The sequence below is a fragment of the Epinephelus fuscoguttatus genome, linkage group LG2 (genome assembly GCF_011397635.1).
Source record: "Epinephelus fuscoguttatus linkage group LG2, E.fuscoguttatus.final_Chr_v1".
Taxonomy (NCBI): Eukaryota; Metazoa; Chordata; class Actinopteri; order Perciformes; family Serranidae; genus Epinephelus; species Epinephelus fuscoguttatus.
Genome location: NC_064753.1, coordinates 4,547,452 through 4,560,452, shown reverse-complemented (window position 1 = coordinate 4,560,452; position 13,001 = coordinate 4,547,452). Strand labels below are relative to the sequence as shown.

General features: G+C 39.5%; 1 protein-coding gene across 1 annotated transcript; it reads right to left on the bottom strand.

Annotated features, from left to right (window-relative positions):
- Window positions 1-504: 504 nt before the first annotated feature.
- Window positions 505-12,468, bottom strand: guca1g (guanylate cyclase activator 1g). The gene is made up of 5 exons (XM_049603573.1): window positions 12,234-12,468; window positions 3,518-3,718; window positions 3,287-3,436; window positions 2,236-2,332; window positions 505-626 (listed from the first exon to the last, which is right to left on the bottom strand). Exons 2-5 carry the CDS (start codon window positions 3,710-3,712, stop codon window positions 505-507), a joined length of 564 nt encoding a protein of 187 aa, XP_049459530.1. The 5' UTR covers window positions 3,713-3,718; window positions 12,234-12,468.
- Window positions 12,469-13,001: the final 533 nt, after the last annotated feature.

Below are 13,001 nucleotides of genomic sequence, written 5' to 3'. Positions count from 1 at the left end.
GTCAGTATATGTTTTTAGATTGTTCCGCTGCCCCCAACTAACTGAAAAAATAAATAAATAAAAATACTGCTTTAGTAGAACCATCATAATTATGTACATGTGTAAAATGTATAATATCAAATCAATATATTTGTATAGAGTAAGTATTACATGAGTATACTATCAACTAAACTAAAAATAACACATGCAATAATGATGAATGTAAATGCAAAGTAATTGACTGTACTGCATTTCACTGTGAATGTTCTCTGTAAGCACTGGGTGCCTGTAGATGAGAGACATAAGCTCACTTCCAGAACAAACCACAGCCATGCAGCAAGGACTCAGACCTTTGGATCAGCAGTCAAAATCAGGGTAGAACTGCAGTCGTGAAAAAGTGCACTGAGCTCCAGCTCCATGTGACAGAAAGCTCAACATGGAGACACAGGCAAAACTCCAGACAGCACCTCTGTGTCAGCCAGCCTGGAAAAAAAACTGTTGGCAGTGAACCCACTAAGAGTGAAATCATGGTAATTTCCCACAGTTCTGGATGACCCAGCCAGTGGCGTTGATATCCAGCTTCAGTAGGTTCATGACCCATTCGTCCTTCTGAGCTCCCTTCATGAACTCAGACAAGGTTATCTGACCTGTGCGACACAAAAAACACAATCCGCACGGATGAATTCGCAGAATATCAGCAGTAAAATGATCAACATATTTTATGTGATCAAAATGGTGTTTGAGAGAGCATTTTACCCAAAGCTACATAAACGTCTCTTGGTAACTGTTAACCCTTTCTGGTATGAAATTTAAAATGGAAAAGTTTTGTCCAAAAAAAAGTAGTAATGCTGGTTACTTTTGCTGATCTTATACAAGCCTGTGAGTAGTTAAGTAAGAAGAAGATGAACTGATTTTCAAAAGGCAAAATGTTAAAGATCACACATTTCTGCAAAATTTGTATGCAAGATTACTTTTTAATTTCAATCTTTTGCAGTTTCAAAATAACAAAAAGGGAAAAGGGCCTGAAGCAAAAGTTTGGGCACCCTGTATGGTCAGTACTTAGTGGCATCCCCGTGGCAAGTGTCACAGCTTCTTAACACTTTTTGTATCCAGCTAAGAGTCTTTCAATTCTGATTTTCCACCCATTCTTCCTGCAAAATGCTTCTAGCTCTGTGAGATTATTGGGCTGTCTTGCATGTACTGCTCTTTTGAGGTCTATCCACAGATTTTTAATGATGTTTAGGTCGGGGGACTGTGAGAGCCATGGCAAAACCTTCAGCTTGTGCCCCTTGAGGTAGTCCATTGTGGATTTTGAGGTGTGTTTAGGATCATTGTCCTGTTGTAGAAGTTGTCATCTCTTCATCTTCAGTGTTTTTACAGATGGTGATGTTTGCCTCCCAAATGTGCTGGAATTTAACTGAATCCATTCTTCCCTCCACCCATGAAATGTTCCCCGTGCCACTAGCTGCAACACAAGTCCAAAGCATGATTGATCCACCTCCGTGTTTAACAGTTGGACTGCTGTTCTTTTCATGAAATTCTGCACCCTTTTTTCTCCAGTCATACCTCATTGAGTCCAAAAAGTTTTATTTAGCTTAATCAGTCCACAGGACTTGTTTCTAAAAACATCAGGTTTGTCAAGATGTATCTTTGCAAACTTCTGATGCTGAATTTTGTGGTGAGGACACAGGAAAGGTTTACTTCTGATGAATCTTCCATGAAGGTCATATTTGCACAGGTGTCACTACACAGTAGAACAGTGCACCACCACTCCAGAGTCTGCTAAATCTTCCTGCAGGTCTTTTGCAGCCAGACCTTGTTTTGCCTTTCTAACCTTTCAATCCTACCAGCAGCCCTCTTGAAAAGTTTTCTTGGTCTTCCAGACATCGACTTCACCTCCTTTGCTCTGAAATTTGCATCACCTGTCCCTTTCTTACGATGACTGTGAACAAGCCAGAGCCCCAACAAGCTTATTATGGTCTGAGACCCTGGTTAAAGATATCTGCCAGCTCAAATATCTTGGGGTGCCCAAACTTTTGCAGGTTGCTTCTTTCCTTTTTCTCTCTAAATTTGTACAAAACAAAAATGATACACAGGTCTTGCTTAAAATGTTGAAAAGCATGTTTCATCTTTAATTTCATGCCTTTTGGAGAAATTTTGACCGGGGTGCCCAAACTTTTGCATGCCCCTGTATAAATGTGGCAATTGTTATATTCAGTTTTCTTGCTTTCTAATGTACACTGTGATCTTACTTACCGTCATTATTCTGGTCAACCAGCTCAAAGATTCTGTCACAGATTTCAGATGGCGTCATATTGAGGTCACTCGTCTGGAGCTTGATTTTGTAGAGAATCTGTGTGAGATACATGAAATGTGTCTGTGGTCAAGTGCATTAATTGTCACTTTATTTACTAAAGTAGTTACTACTAACTGTGCAGCACTTTCATTGACTGCAGGCACTTATATAGCCTTTCATGGAAAGGTGTTAAAATTGTTATAACAAAATACACTCTAAAGTTAAATGATGTGACTCAGACTCTAGTGGGAAAAAAATAAGACTGTGCAAATACAAATTCAAATGTTCATTTCTCTGAAGGTTTCTATAAACATAGAATATTAATATTCTAAATTTAGCATAATATAGTAACAATATAAACATTTTGCCTTGGGATTACTGTTATAAATATTAATTTATTCCCATAGAACAAAACAAATCACATGGGCTGTGGGCTAATTTTACCTGTCTGAATTTAGAGGCTTACCATAAAGTGCACCAAAGATGTTCAGTTCAAGAATAGCCCTCACAAAGACCATCCATTCCTTATCTAATGCCCTGTGAACCTACAGTACATGACCCAGACCCTAAGCCTTGTCATTGGGCTGGTACCATAATCTGCCTTAAGAGGATCTGTGTTATGAAACTTGGAAATTCGGACAGTTTGACACATCGGCCAAGCATATCCCAATTCACTTTGATTTCACTTTGAAACAATTCGATCACATTGTTCAAAGTTTATTTTTTGGCTTTACTACCTTTATTTGATGGGACAGATTAAGTGTGAAATTGGGTTAGAGAGGGGATAGCGTGTAGCAAAGGGCCATGTGTTGTAATCAAGCCTGCGACCACTGTGGCAAAGACATTGCCTTTATACATGGGACACCTGCTTTACCCACTGACTTACTGGGTGCACCCACTTTGCTCAAAATAGCCTTAGGTTCTACAAAATTTTAACTCGTAATATTTGCATAAATTGCAAAAGCAATTTACAGAAAGTATGGGAATAAAATGTGAAAAGGTCTTTCCTACCCTTATGATCCGTTTCACCTCCTGCCTGTCCAACTTGCCGTTTCCATCCTTGTCGTACATCTTGAAGGACCACTTGAGTCGATCTTCAATATTCCCCCGTAAGATTAAGTGAAGTGCTGCTACATACTCGAGGAAATCAAGTGTGTTATCCTGTAAGCAAACAATGCAGAGTTGCATTCACAATTGAACTAAAATTCCAATTCTGTATAGAGAATTTTCTGCCTCTTTTACCCGGTTTGTGTCAAAGGAGCGAAATATTGTCTCAATGTAGAGGGACTCCTCTGCAGAGCTGCTCTGTACCCCGAAGATCCTCTTGAACTCATGTAAGTGCAGGGCACCGCTCGGACACTCCTTCATGAAAATGATGCACAGGTCCTGGATCTGTGCCAAATCCATCTCCTCACTGTGACTCTCTCCTTGTCCCATGGCCTCCTTTATTGCCTCAATAGAAGATGTGACAGTTTATTGGAGTGAAAGTTTGGATGTGACACTCTGCAGGTCACTAAGGCATCTGCTCACACTCCAGTCAAACTAAAGAACTTTGCACTGCCGTCCAGCCGCTCTCTGAGCAGGCAGAGGGATGGTGGTCAATCCTATTAACTTGTTAATCACATGATCTTTAGCCAGCAAGTTGTTGACCAAGAAGGCCTGTCAATCTGGCAATACTCTTGTTACCATGCGCCAAAAACACAGGTAATTAATTAAGTGGTATCTACTTAATTATAGAACCAGCAGAGTCAGTTAAACCAGCTGGCTTTGATATCAGCTGTCTGCCTGTGTGTGAGTCTGTAGTGGCCCACACGTCTGATGCTTCAGCCCCTAACATTTTATAAATAGTAGGGGTGTGAATCACTAGAGCCCCCACGATATGATTTTATCACAATACTTTAGTCACAATACAATATTACTGCGATTTTAAACTCTTTGCAATATGCTGAATACTGCGATAACATAGATTGGGATACACTGCAAATTATTACTTTTTTCAACTGCTAATGATGTCAGACTTTGTCAACATCTGTTTTAATTTTATAAGGTAAAGTTTTCAGACTGCTCATCTCACTTCAGTCATTTTTATTGCAAAAAAATGTATCTGCTGGGGCGTCAGTGGCTTAGTGGTAGAGCAGGCACCCCATGTACAAGGCTGTTGCCGCAGCGGCCCAGGTTTGACTCCAGCCTGTGGCCCTTTGCAGCATGTCACTCCCTCTCTCTCTCCCCCCTTTCACACTTGTCTGTCCTATCAATTCAAGGCCAAAAAATGCCCCAAAAAATATCTTTTAAAAAAAATAAAAATGTATCTGCTGAAAGGAATAACTAATTGATTTCATTATTCTAGTAGGCGACCAAAAGTTGTATTTGTATTTAGAATATTAATAATTTCTAAAATTTAAAACACCAATACTTGCTGTCCATGCATCGATACAATATTGCCACACAAAATATCACCATACTATGCCATATTGATTTTTCTCCCCACCCTTAATAAATAGCCCTGAATTTAATATACTAAAATAAACCCTGAGGGGAAATTCAATTAAATTTTTTCACTCACTCTTTTTCACTCAATACTAATAAATAACGATTGCTAATATTTTAACATCATAATTACTAAAAAAGTTTAAAAAGGTGTGTAAAGTTAAAAAAGTTGAAATAAAATTTTTATGTTTGTAAGAGAGAAATACGATGATTTAAAAAAAAGTGTGAGCGCATTAAAAAAAAGCATCAAAATAGAGCTTGTTCATCAAAATCGTCCTCAAATTCCTCAAATTTTACATACACCCCTGGTTTGTAGAAACACAGTACTTAATTTTGCACTTTATTTTCTGTTGGCATAATATATTTATTTTTTTATTGTGTCTTTTCCCAAGCAACATTTCCAACTTCACTGATGCTTATATGGTAACGAGGTGGGACTTTTCTTGTATGTCCATGCAGTGATTGGTCCAGGGTCGAAGAGTGTGTGTGTGCGCGCGCGTGCGCGCGTGCGTGCACGCATTTCTGTGGCAGTTATTTTTATCAACCGGCTGGTGATTAACACAACAAATATAGCAATAGCTTCTCTCCCCTTTTAGCAACTTGTTGGAGGTTAGATAATAAATATAATGCTATATGTTTGTTTTACACTCTATTTTAAATATTTAAATAATGTTTTGTTTTTTTTGTTTTTTTTCAGTTGTATTTATGACTGATAACTGTAATTATCTGTTTTGGCCTTTTTTCACTGCAGGTCACACCATCTTGGGCCAGAGGTCAAACCAAGAATGAACTATGCAAATATTATTTAATTTAATTTAATTTATTTATTTGTAGATACAACATAATGAATAGAAATGTCTGCAGACAGTAAATGTGAGTCATTGTACTCTGAGTTTTACATCATGGCATTTTATTACTGCGTCCCAGCTGGCATCTTTTAAAAAAAGAAAAATTTAATGTACTTTAATTAATATCAATTAATTTTAATAATAAAACATGTATTTATTTATTTATTTATTTATTTATTTATTTTATTGAGTGAATTTGTCTCTTCTGATCCCTGTGTACCCTACATGTGCAGAGATAGACCCAAGGTGGTGCTCAAGCACCTACCTCTTTGGCCTTTGACTAGAATAGTGCCATGTTTGCAAGACTTTTTTTTGCTGTTGTTTTAGTTTTATTTATTTATTTTTTTTTTAAAATAATTTTATATTTTAGTTTTGAAATTTGGATAATGGCATCAATTCTCAACCAAAAAGCATCTTGTATTTGAGTTTTAATTTTTCAAGACCACAAGAGCCCCTGCCCCTCCCTCCTCAACTTCCCTTGTTGGAAAAGCCACCACAGTCAAAAAATGAGAATTTGATTTTATTCATGAATCAACAGGAAATAAAGCATCATTTAACTGGATCATAAGTTAAATTAAAGAGCCCTGCAACAAGGCATGTAGCAAAACAACATGGTTTTAGGAGGCTGAATTTAATGTAAATGAACTTCTTTATCAGCACTCTGTGGATTTCATATCTAATTGAAGAAATCTGAGGCAACCTCAGAGTGTGTCAGAGCAGCATCTACATGTACTCTGTGCATCCAGAACCATTTAAACCTCACTGCACAACACGGCCCCTCATTTATACACAATAAGAAATGTGTGTTGACTCAGAAGAGATAACATTTAAGAGAAAAGTTACAGAATGGATATTTGACAGCAATACAGAATGCCTGAGAGCCTTGTGCATTATGTTCCTTTTTTAAATTATTTTGAATTGTCACCTGTTACCTGAATTTTGTGTTTTCCTTTACATAAATTAAGACATTTCCACCATAAATTAAAATAATAATTACACCAGAATATAAGCAATTAAGTGTTTAATGTTCAAAATTTCCTGGAGGAGGACCCCCAGACCCTTGCTCAATATGTGTCCCCACTATGCGGGAATGAAATGACGCCCTGTCTGCATGACTGTATGGGTACTGAAAAAAAAAAAAATTTAAGCTGTTACACTTTATAATAAGGTACACAGAAAAAGAGTAGTTACTAAGAAACTAATGAGGAACGAATAGTTAATGCTCAGTTCTTGAGCAACTACCCATCAAATGTCATAGAGTGTCTAATCAGTGGTATATGATTAATGAAACGAGTGAGGGAACAAATGAGAAATGACCTGAAAGCCTACTTGTTAATTCTTTAATGGCAGGCTACTTTCCTAATGATTCCTAATGGAGGGCTATATACATAGATACTGATAAGTTACAGAGAGAACAGAGTTAAAGATCCTATATCAAGACATCATTAGGTAATGATTAGTTCGTTAGGCTAGATTACTGTAACTCCCTTTTATCAGGTAGCCCTAAGTATGTCCTTAAAAACTCTCCAGCTAATTCAGAATGCAGCAGCACATGTACTAACAGGAACTAAGAAACGAGATCATATTTCTCCTGTTTTAGCTTCTCTGCACTGGCTCCCTGTAAAATCCAGAATTGAATTTAAAATCCTATTGTTAACTTATAAAGTTCTAAATGGTCAGGCTCTGTCATATCTTAGAGAGCTCATAGTGCCTTATTATGCCACCAGAACACTGCACTTTGAGAATGCAGGGTTACTCGTGGTCCCTAAAGTCTCCAAAAGTAGATCAGGAGCCTTCAGCTATCAGGCTCCTCTCCTGTGGAATCATCTTCCCGTTGCGGTCCGGGAGGCAGACACCATCTCCACATTTAAGACTAGACTTAAGACTTTCCTCTTTGATAAAGCTTATAGTTAGGGCTGGCTTAGGCTTGGCTGGTACCAGCCCCTAGTTAGGCTGACTTAGGCCTAGTCTATTGAGGGACCTCCTATAATACACTGGGCACCTTCTCTCTTTCTCTCTCTCTCTCTCTCTCTCTCTCTCTCTCTTTCTATCATGTGATGTCATGTCAGCCATACTGCATTTCACTAACTCGGCTTCTTCTCCAGAGCCTTTGTGCTCCACTGTCTCGCAGGTTAACTTATATCACAGCTGTGCCTGGACAGTGTGACGTGTGTAGTTGTGCTGCTGCCGTGGTCCTGCCAGATGCCTCCTGCTGCTGCTGTTATCATTACTCATACTTCTACTATTATTATACACATATGATTATTGTCACTAGGGGTCGCATTAACCGGATATTCTCGGTCACTGACCAGTTTTTTATAACAATGACCGGAAAATCTGAAGGCTGTCGGTCATTTGACCGGTTGCAATTACCACCCCTGCCCACTTGGCGGTGGAGCGCACAGTCAGTGGATTAAGTGGCTGCCATTTTCACACTGCAGAGAAAAAGTCATTCATCTATTCATGTAGCCAGAGATATTGGATAAAGCAAGATACCCCACTCAGCTCACTTCCTGATTCAGTGACGTCAGCACCACGCCCCTGTAGGAGACTTGCGGCAGATCTGTATTGTCATCAATGAGGAAAATGAACGTGATCACAATTTATGGTCAATTCTTTCGCCCTGTAGTCACTAAAGTAAACACTGGGTTTGTTTTCCACAAGCCACACATCTTAACAACATTCTGACACTAAAGCTGCATTTTTCATCTGCACAGATCAAGAGAAAATTAACTTTATTAGCCCTGTCCGTCTCAGAAAACAAGTTCTCCTGAGATCTTGTGATCTTGATAAACAGGCGGTAAAATCTGTAGAAGCAAAAAAGTCAAGGTCCCGAGCCGTGCCAGAAAGCTCGCGACCTCGCTCTTCTCCTCTCAAACGGACTTTCTTTGTCTTCCATTAGATATCAAAAACTCAAATACTCAGAGGTCAAAAAATCACTGGAGACACGTAGAATCAGATGCAACTGAGTTTAATGTGCTCGCAGGCAACAAACACATCACAACTCAATGAGTCAAGCTCCGGAGCGAGACTGAAGTTTCTTTGTTTGCGCTCGCTCTTTTATCATAGAATTTCTGCTGAGTCATCTCTTTTCCTTAAACTTTTCCACTGGGCGCTGATCATAAAGGTGTCACATTTCTGCTGAGTTTTAGTCCTTCCCACCATATCGGTGACACATTTCTGCTGACTCAGCACTTTTTAGTCTTTCCCTCTCTAGTGGCAGGCCTTTTTGCCTTTGTTCAGACACGTCTGGACATGCCCAGACATGCCCAGGCATGTCCTAATGGTGTAATCTTTTTCTCCCGGCCTACTACTACTGTCTACTATCACACTTCCAGGCAATATATGGTATGGTATGTGTGTGTTTTCAATATATGAATATGCAAACTTGTGTAAAAGTGCTTTGCTTTACATGGATACATAAAACATGGTTACATGAACTCCAACCTTAATCAACTTATGCAAAATGAAACATTTACCTGATTAGTGGTTAAATCTTACACTACAAATCACAGTTAGTTACAAACAGTTATTTACAGCTAGTAATAAATAAAAAATGCCTAAGCTTTGTGCAGCAATAGAGTGTGCAAGTAAACCCGGAACTCCGTTAGCGCTTTTAGCACTTCTGGTTCTCTCGTCTAAAAGTCAATACGTTTTTTGAATGGGATTTTGATAAAATGCCTCAAATAAGGTCGGTGGTTAACAAAAGCTTAAGCGAGTTTCAGGTTTTATTCTACGACATAAAACACATCAGTAAATACCCTACTTGTGAATTTTGAAGCTTTTACGTGTCGTAAAAAAGGCGGTTGCTAACAAGTTGCTCAATACGACTACAAACCCTGTCGGGGACATTAAACGTCATCACCCCCGAACAAATGAGAGTGCTGGCAGTCCGCCATTACAGCTTCTTATTTAGCTTAAACAGTCCGATTTCCCCATTATACAATGTTTTTAAAATAAAGCCGCCGAAATCAGTTGAAAACTTCGTGGCGGTGACGTCAAGAGTCATGCGACCGTGGAGTAGTCACGTAGTCCGTTAAAGCCTAACGTTAGCTTTTTACTTCTGGCGATCGCATTTAAGCTTCAAATGCGGTATGAAAGGTGTTCATATGTGAAGATTATCTCACTGAACAATAAAGTGGGGGGGGGGCGGTTGAGGGAGAACAGGCTCTGATTGGAGGGAGAGCTAACCACGCTCACTTAGGAGACAGGAAGAGTAACCGTTTTCTTAACATTGGATAAGCCTAAGGTGGGGTATCTCCTTTATCCAATATCTGATGTAGCGTTGTTAACATAACGGCCTGGACACACCAGATGCGTGATGCAGAAGCCCTGCGAGTATACTCGCAGACGCTTGACTGTCCACACAGGCAGCGCATTTCTCCTGCGCTCTCCGCGCCGGTTAAACATCGACTCCACTCGTCTGTTCCCGTCAGTAGGCCTACTCGTTTTTTCACTTCAACTGAGCGTGTTGGATAAACACTGAATGAACAGGGCATATTGTTCTGACCATTTTATTTATGTATCTAGTTATGTCTGTAGGCTCGGTGACGCAAAATTAAAATTGTAATGAAATGATTAGGGTATTGAAAAATGTGTTCATTATGCACTGTTGTGCTATTTTAAATTATAAACATGGTATTCCCTCACGTTCCTCAGTACATGCTGTTGTTATTTTATTTTGAAAATTTGCCGGATTCTCTCGTCTTTTCTGTGTCCGACTTACTGTTTGGTATGATCCGCTCTATCCAGCTTGACAGAAGCGCTCGCGGCTCGCGTGAAAAATAGACCAGACGCCGAACTGAAGCACTGCGGTGTGTGGATGGTCTGTTCATCTTTTCGTTCATGTCCTTATTAATGCACACTTTATAACTTGCTTGTTGGATTTATTAAAAACGAAAATTAAAATGACCGGTAAAAATAGGCTAGATTATGATCGGATTTTTACGACCCTGTTGGTCAAAATGACCGGCGACGAAAAAGTCTAGCGCAACGTCTGATTGTCACATATGTATACTATCATACAGTAATATAGGCCTATGCTTTCAACATATTGTACCACAATAGCCAGAATTATTATCTATAATTTTATTAGGCTACTTTAATTAATGTTGTAAGCTACTGTCATTGCTGTCTGTCCTGCATCTCTCTCTGTCTCTCTTCCTGTCTCATTGAGTCATACAGATTACTGATAATTTATTATGCTGATCTGTTCTGTACGACATCTATTGCACGTCTGTCCGTCCTGGAAGAGGAATCCCTCCTCAGTTGCTCTTCCTGAGGTTTCTACCGTTTTTTTTCCCCGTTAAAGGTTTTTTTGGGGAGTTTTTCCTTATCCGCTGTGAGGGTCCAAAGGACAGAGGGATGTCGTATGCTGTAAAGCCCTGTGAGGCAAATTGTGATTTGTGATATTGGGCTTTATAAATAAAATTGATTGATTGATTGAATATCTGTGAATCTATCACACTGAACACTTTCTTCATTAGTAGTGACTGATTAAGAGGCACAATCAATGTGATGATTTTATTTTCCACTGGGATGGTACTGAGGAGCTCAGGGGCCCCGAAAAGCTGGGTGCTGCTTTATAAGAGGGACCCTTTATCAAAATACAGATTTAAGGCCTTCTTTACTTGAGCTTTGTGCTGACATGATGCATATTCCACACAAAAAAACTGTGAGCCAGCACTGTAAATCTGTACACAGTGCACGGAGGAGGTGAGGTGATGAGGTTTATTATGGGTCCAACAGCTTTCATGAAACATGGCTGAGTGGCACCGTCTGCAGTAGAAAACGTAGGTATCGCAATGCAACCATGACTTTGTTGATTTAAAATCAAACAAAAGCCTAAAATGTCCAAATATGGAGATGCTGTCATGAATAAATTCAACAAATTGCCATTATTGGTATTAATACCAGTTGTAGTATTATGGTGCACTGAAGTTCAGCATGTGGTTTGTGCAAGTGGTGTTGCCGCACACCAGCAGAAGCCATTGCTTGACTGCAGTGGGTAGAATCAGTGTCAAATGCTGCTCTGTCTCTCGATTTCATTATTTTCATATGTCATATGAATGTAGGCTATATCACAGTTGATGTTGATAGTATGTAATAAAAATGAGATAAAGGTCATAGAATCATAGTCTTATAAAAAGTGTATAATATGCCATAAAAATGTCATGAAAAGTCATTATATAGTATCTTAAAAAATGTTTTAGTATAATAAGTAATTAAAATGTCATCACTGTCATTTAAAAGTCATAGTGTGTGCTCTTTTCCTCTGTGGTCCTTAATCATTCAGTCATCAAAACTTAGAGAACCCCTGATGTGAGACTTTTGTTTTTAAAAGTGCTCTAAAATGGTTTGTTTAGCTGTTAAGTTTCTGTTCGGCATGTCACAGTGTCGGAGAAACCCCGACTGATAACGTGAAACGGCTTTATTCAGTGTTTCTACCGGTTTATTTATGTCTTTCTGTTTTGGAGAGGAAGAGACCTCTGCTGATAATTCAGCTCCAGGGGCACAAAAGTAGGATTCAGGCATCCAGGATAAATGACTGAGCTGGGTTCAACGAATCCAAAACAAGAGTGTCCAGGCTTAATTGGTTGCACAAAGACTATGAGGCCGTTTACCTGCAAACGGAGATTTCTCCTCTGAAAACGAGTCTTTCTAAAAACTCCGGCCAGAGTGGAGATTTTGGAAAACTCCGGTTGCGCGTTTGCATGTAAACTGAGATAAACGGAGATAAACGAAGTTATAGGCAGCCGACGTCACAGTATGCGCCGTAACTTGCGCCTGTGTCAAAAGTGCGACCTATGTTGCTATGGCGACAATGGATACATGGAAGGCTTGAGTCTCTCGTTACACTGCCACCTACAGGTTTGGCGTGCTCTTGTGTATAGGCTATATACACGGGTAAGTGTAAACGAAGATCTTTTTGAAAACGGAGACGGTGAAATGTTCGTTTATGAAAATAGTCGGCAACGTGTAAACGGCCTCCCAGCCAGGATGAGCAGACACGGATTCATCAAGCCAGGTGAAACCAATCCTGCATCAGTGCGCGCACGCGGCTTCCTCAGATAGACCCCGCCATCGATCACAGATTCACCGATTCACCATGGCAACAAGAGCGGCGTACTTTTCCCCGTCGGAGGCAGAAATCCTCATGGAGGCTTACGAGGAGGTAAAGGATCAAATCATAAAGAAAGGCAACACCGCCACAGTTATAAAACAACGAGAGAAAGCGTGGCGTGTGTATGCTGATTGATCATATATATATATATAAATGTATGTATGTGTGTATACCTATAGGCCTATACTTATAAAATCCCCCTCAGGTGCCCATGAGGGGGATTTTGTGAATAGGAAATCCTTTCACAGCATTAATGTTCAGGTGAATA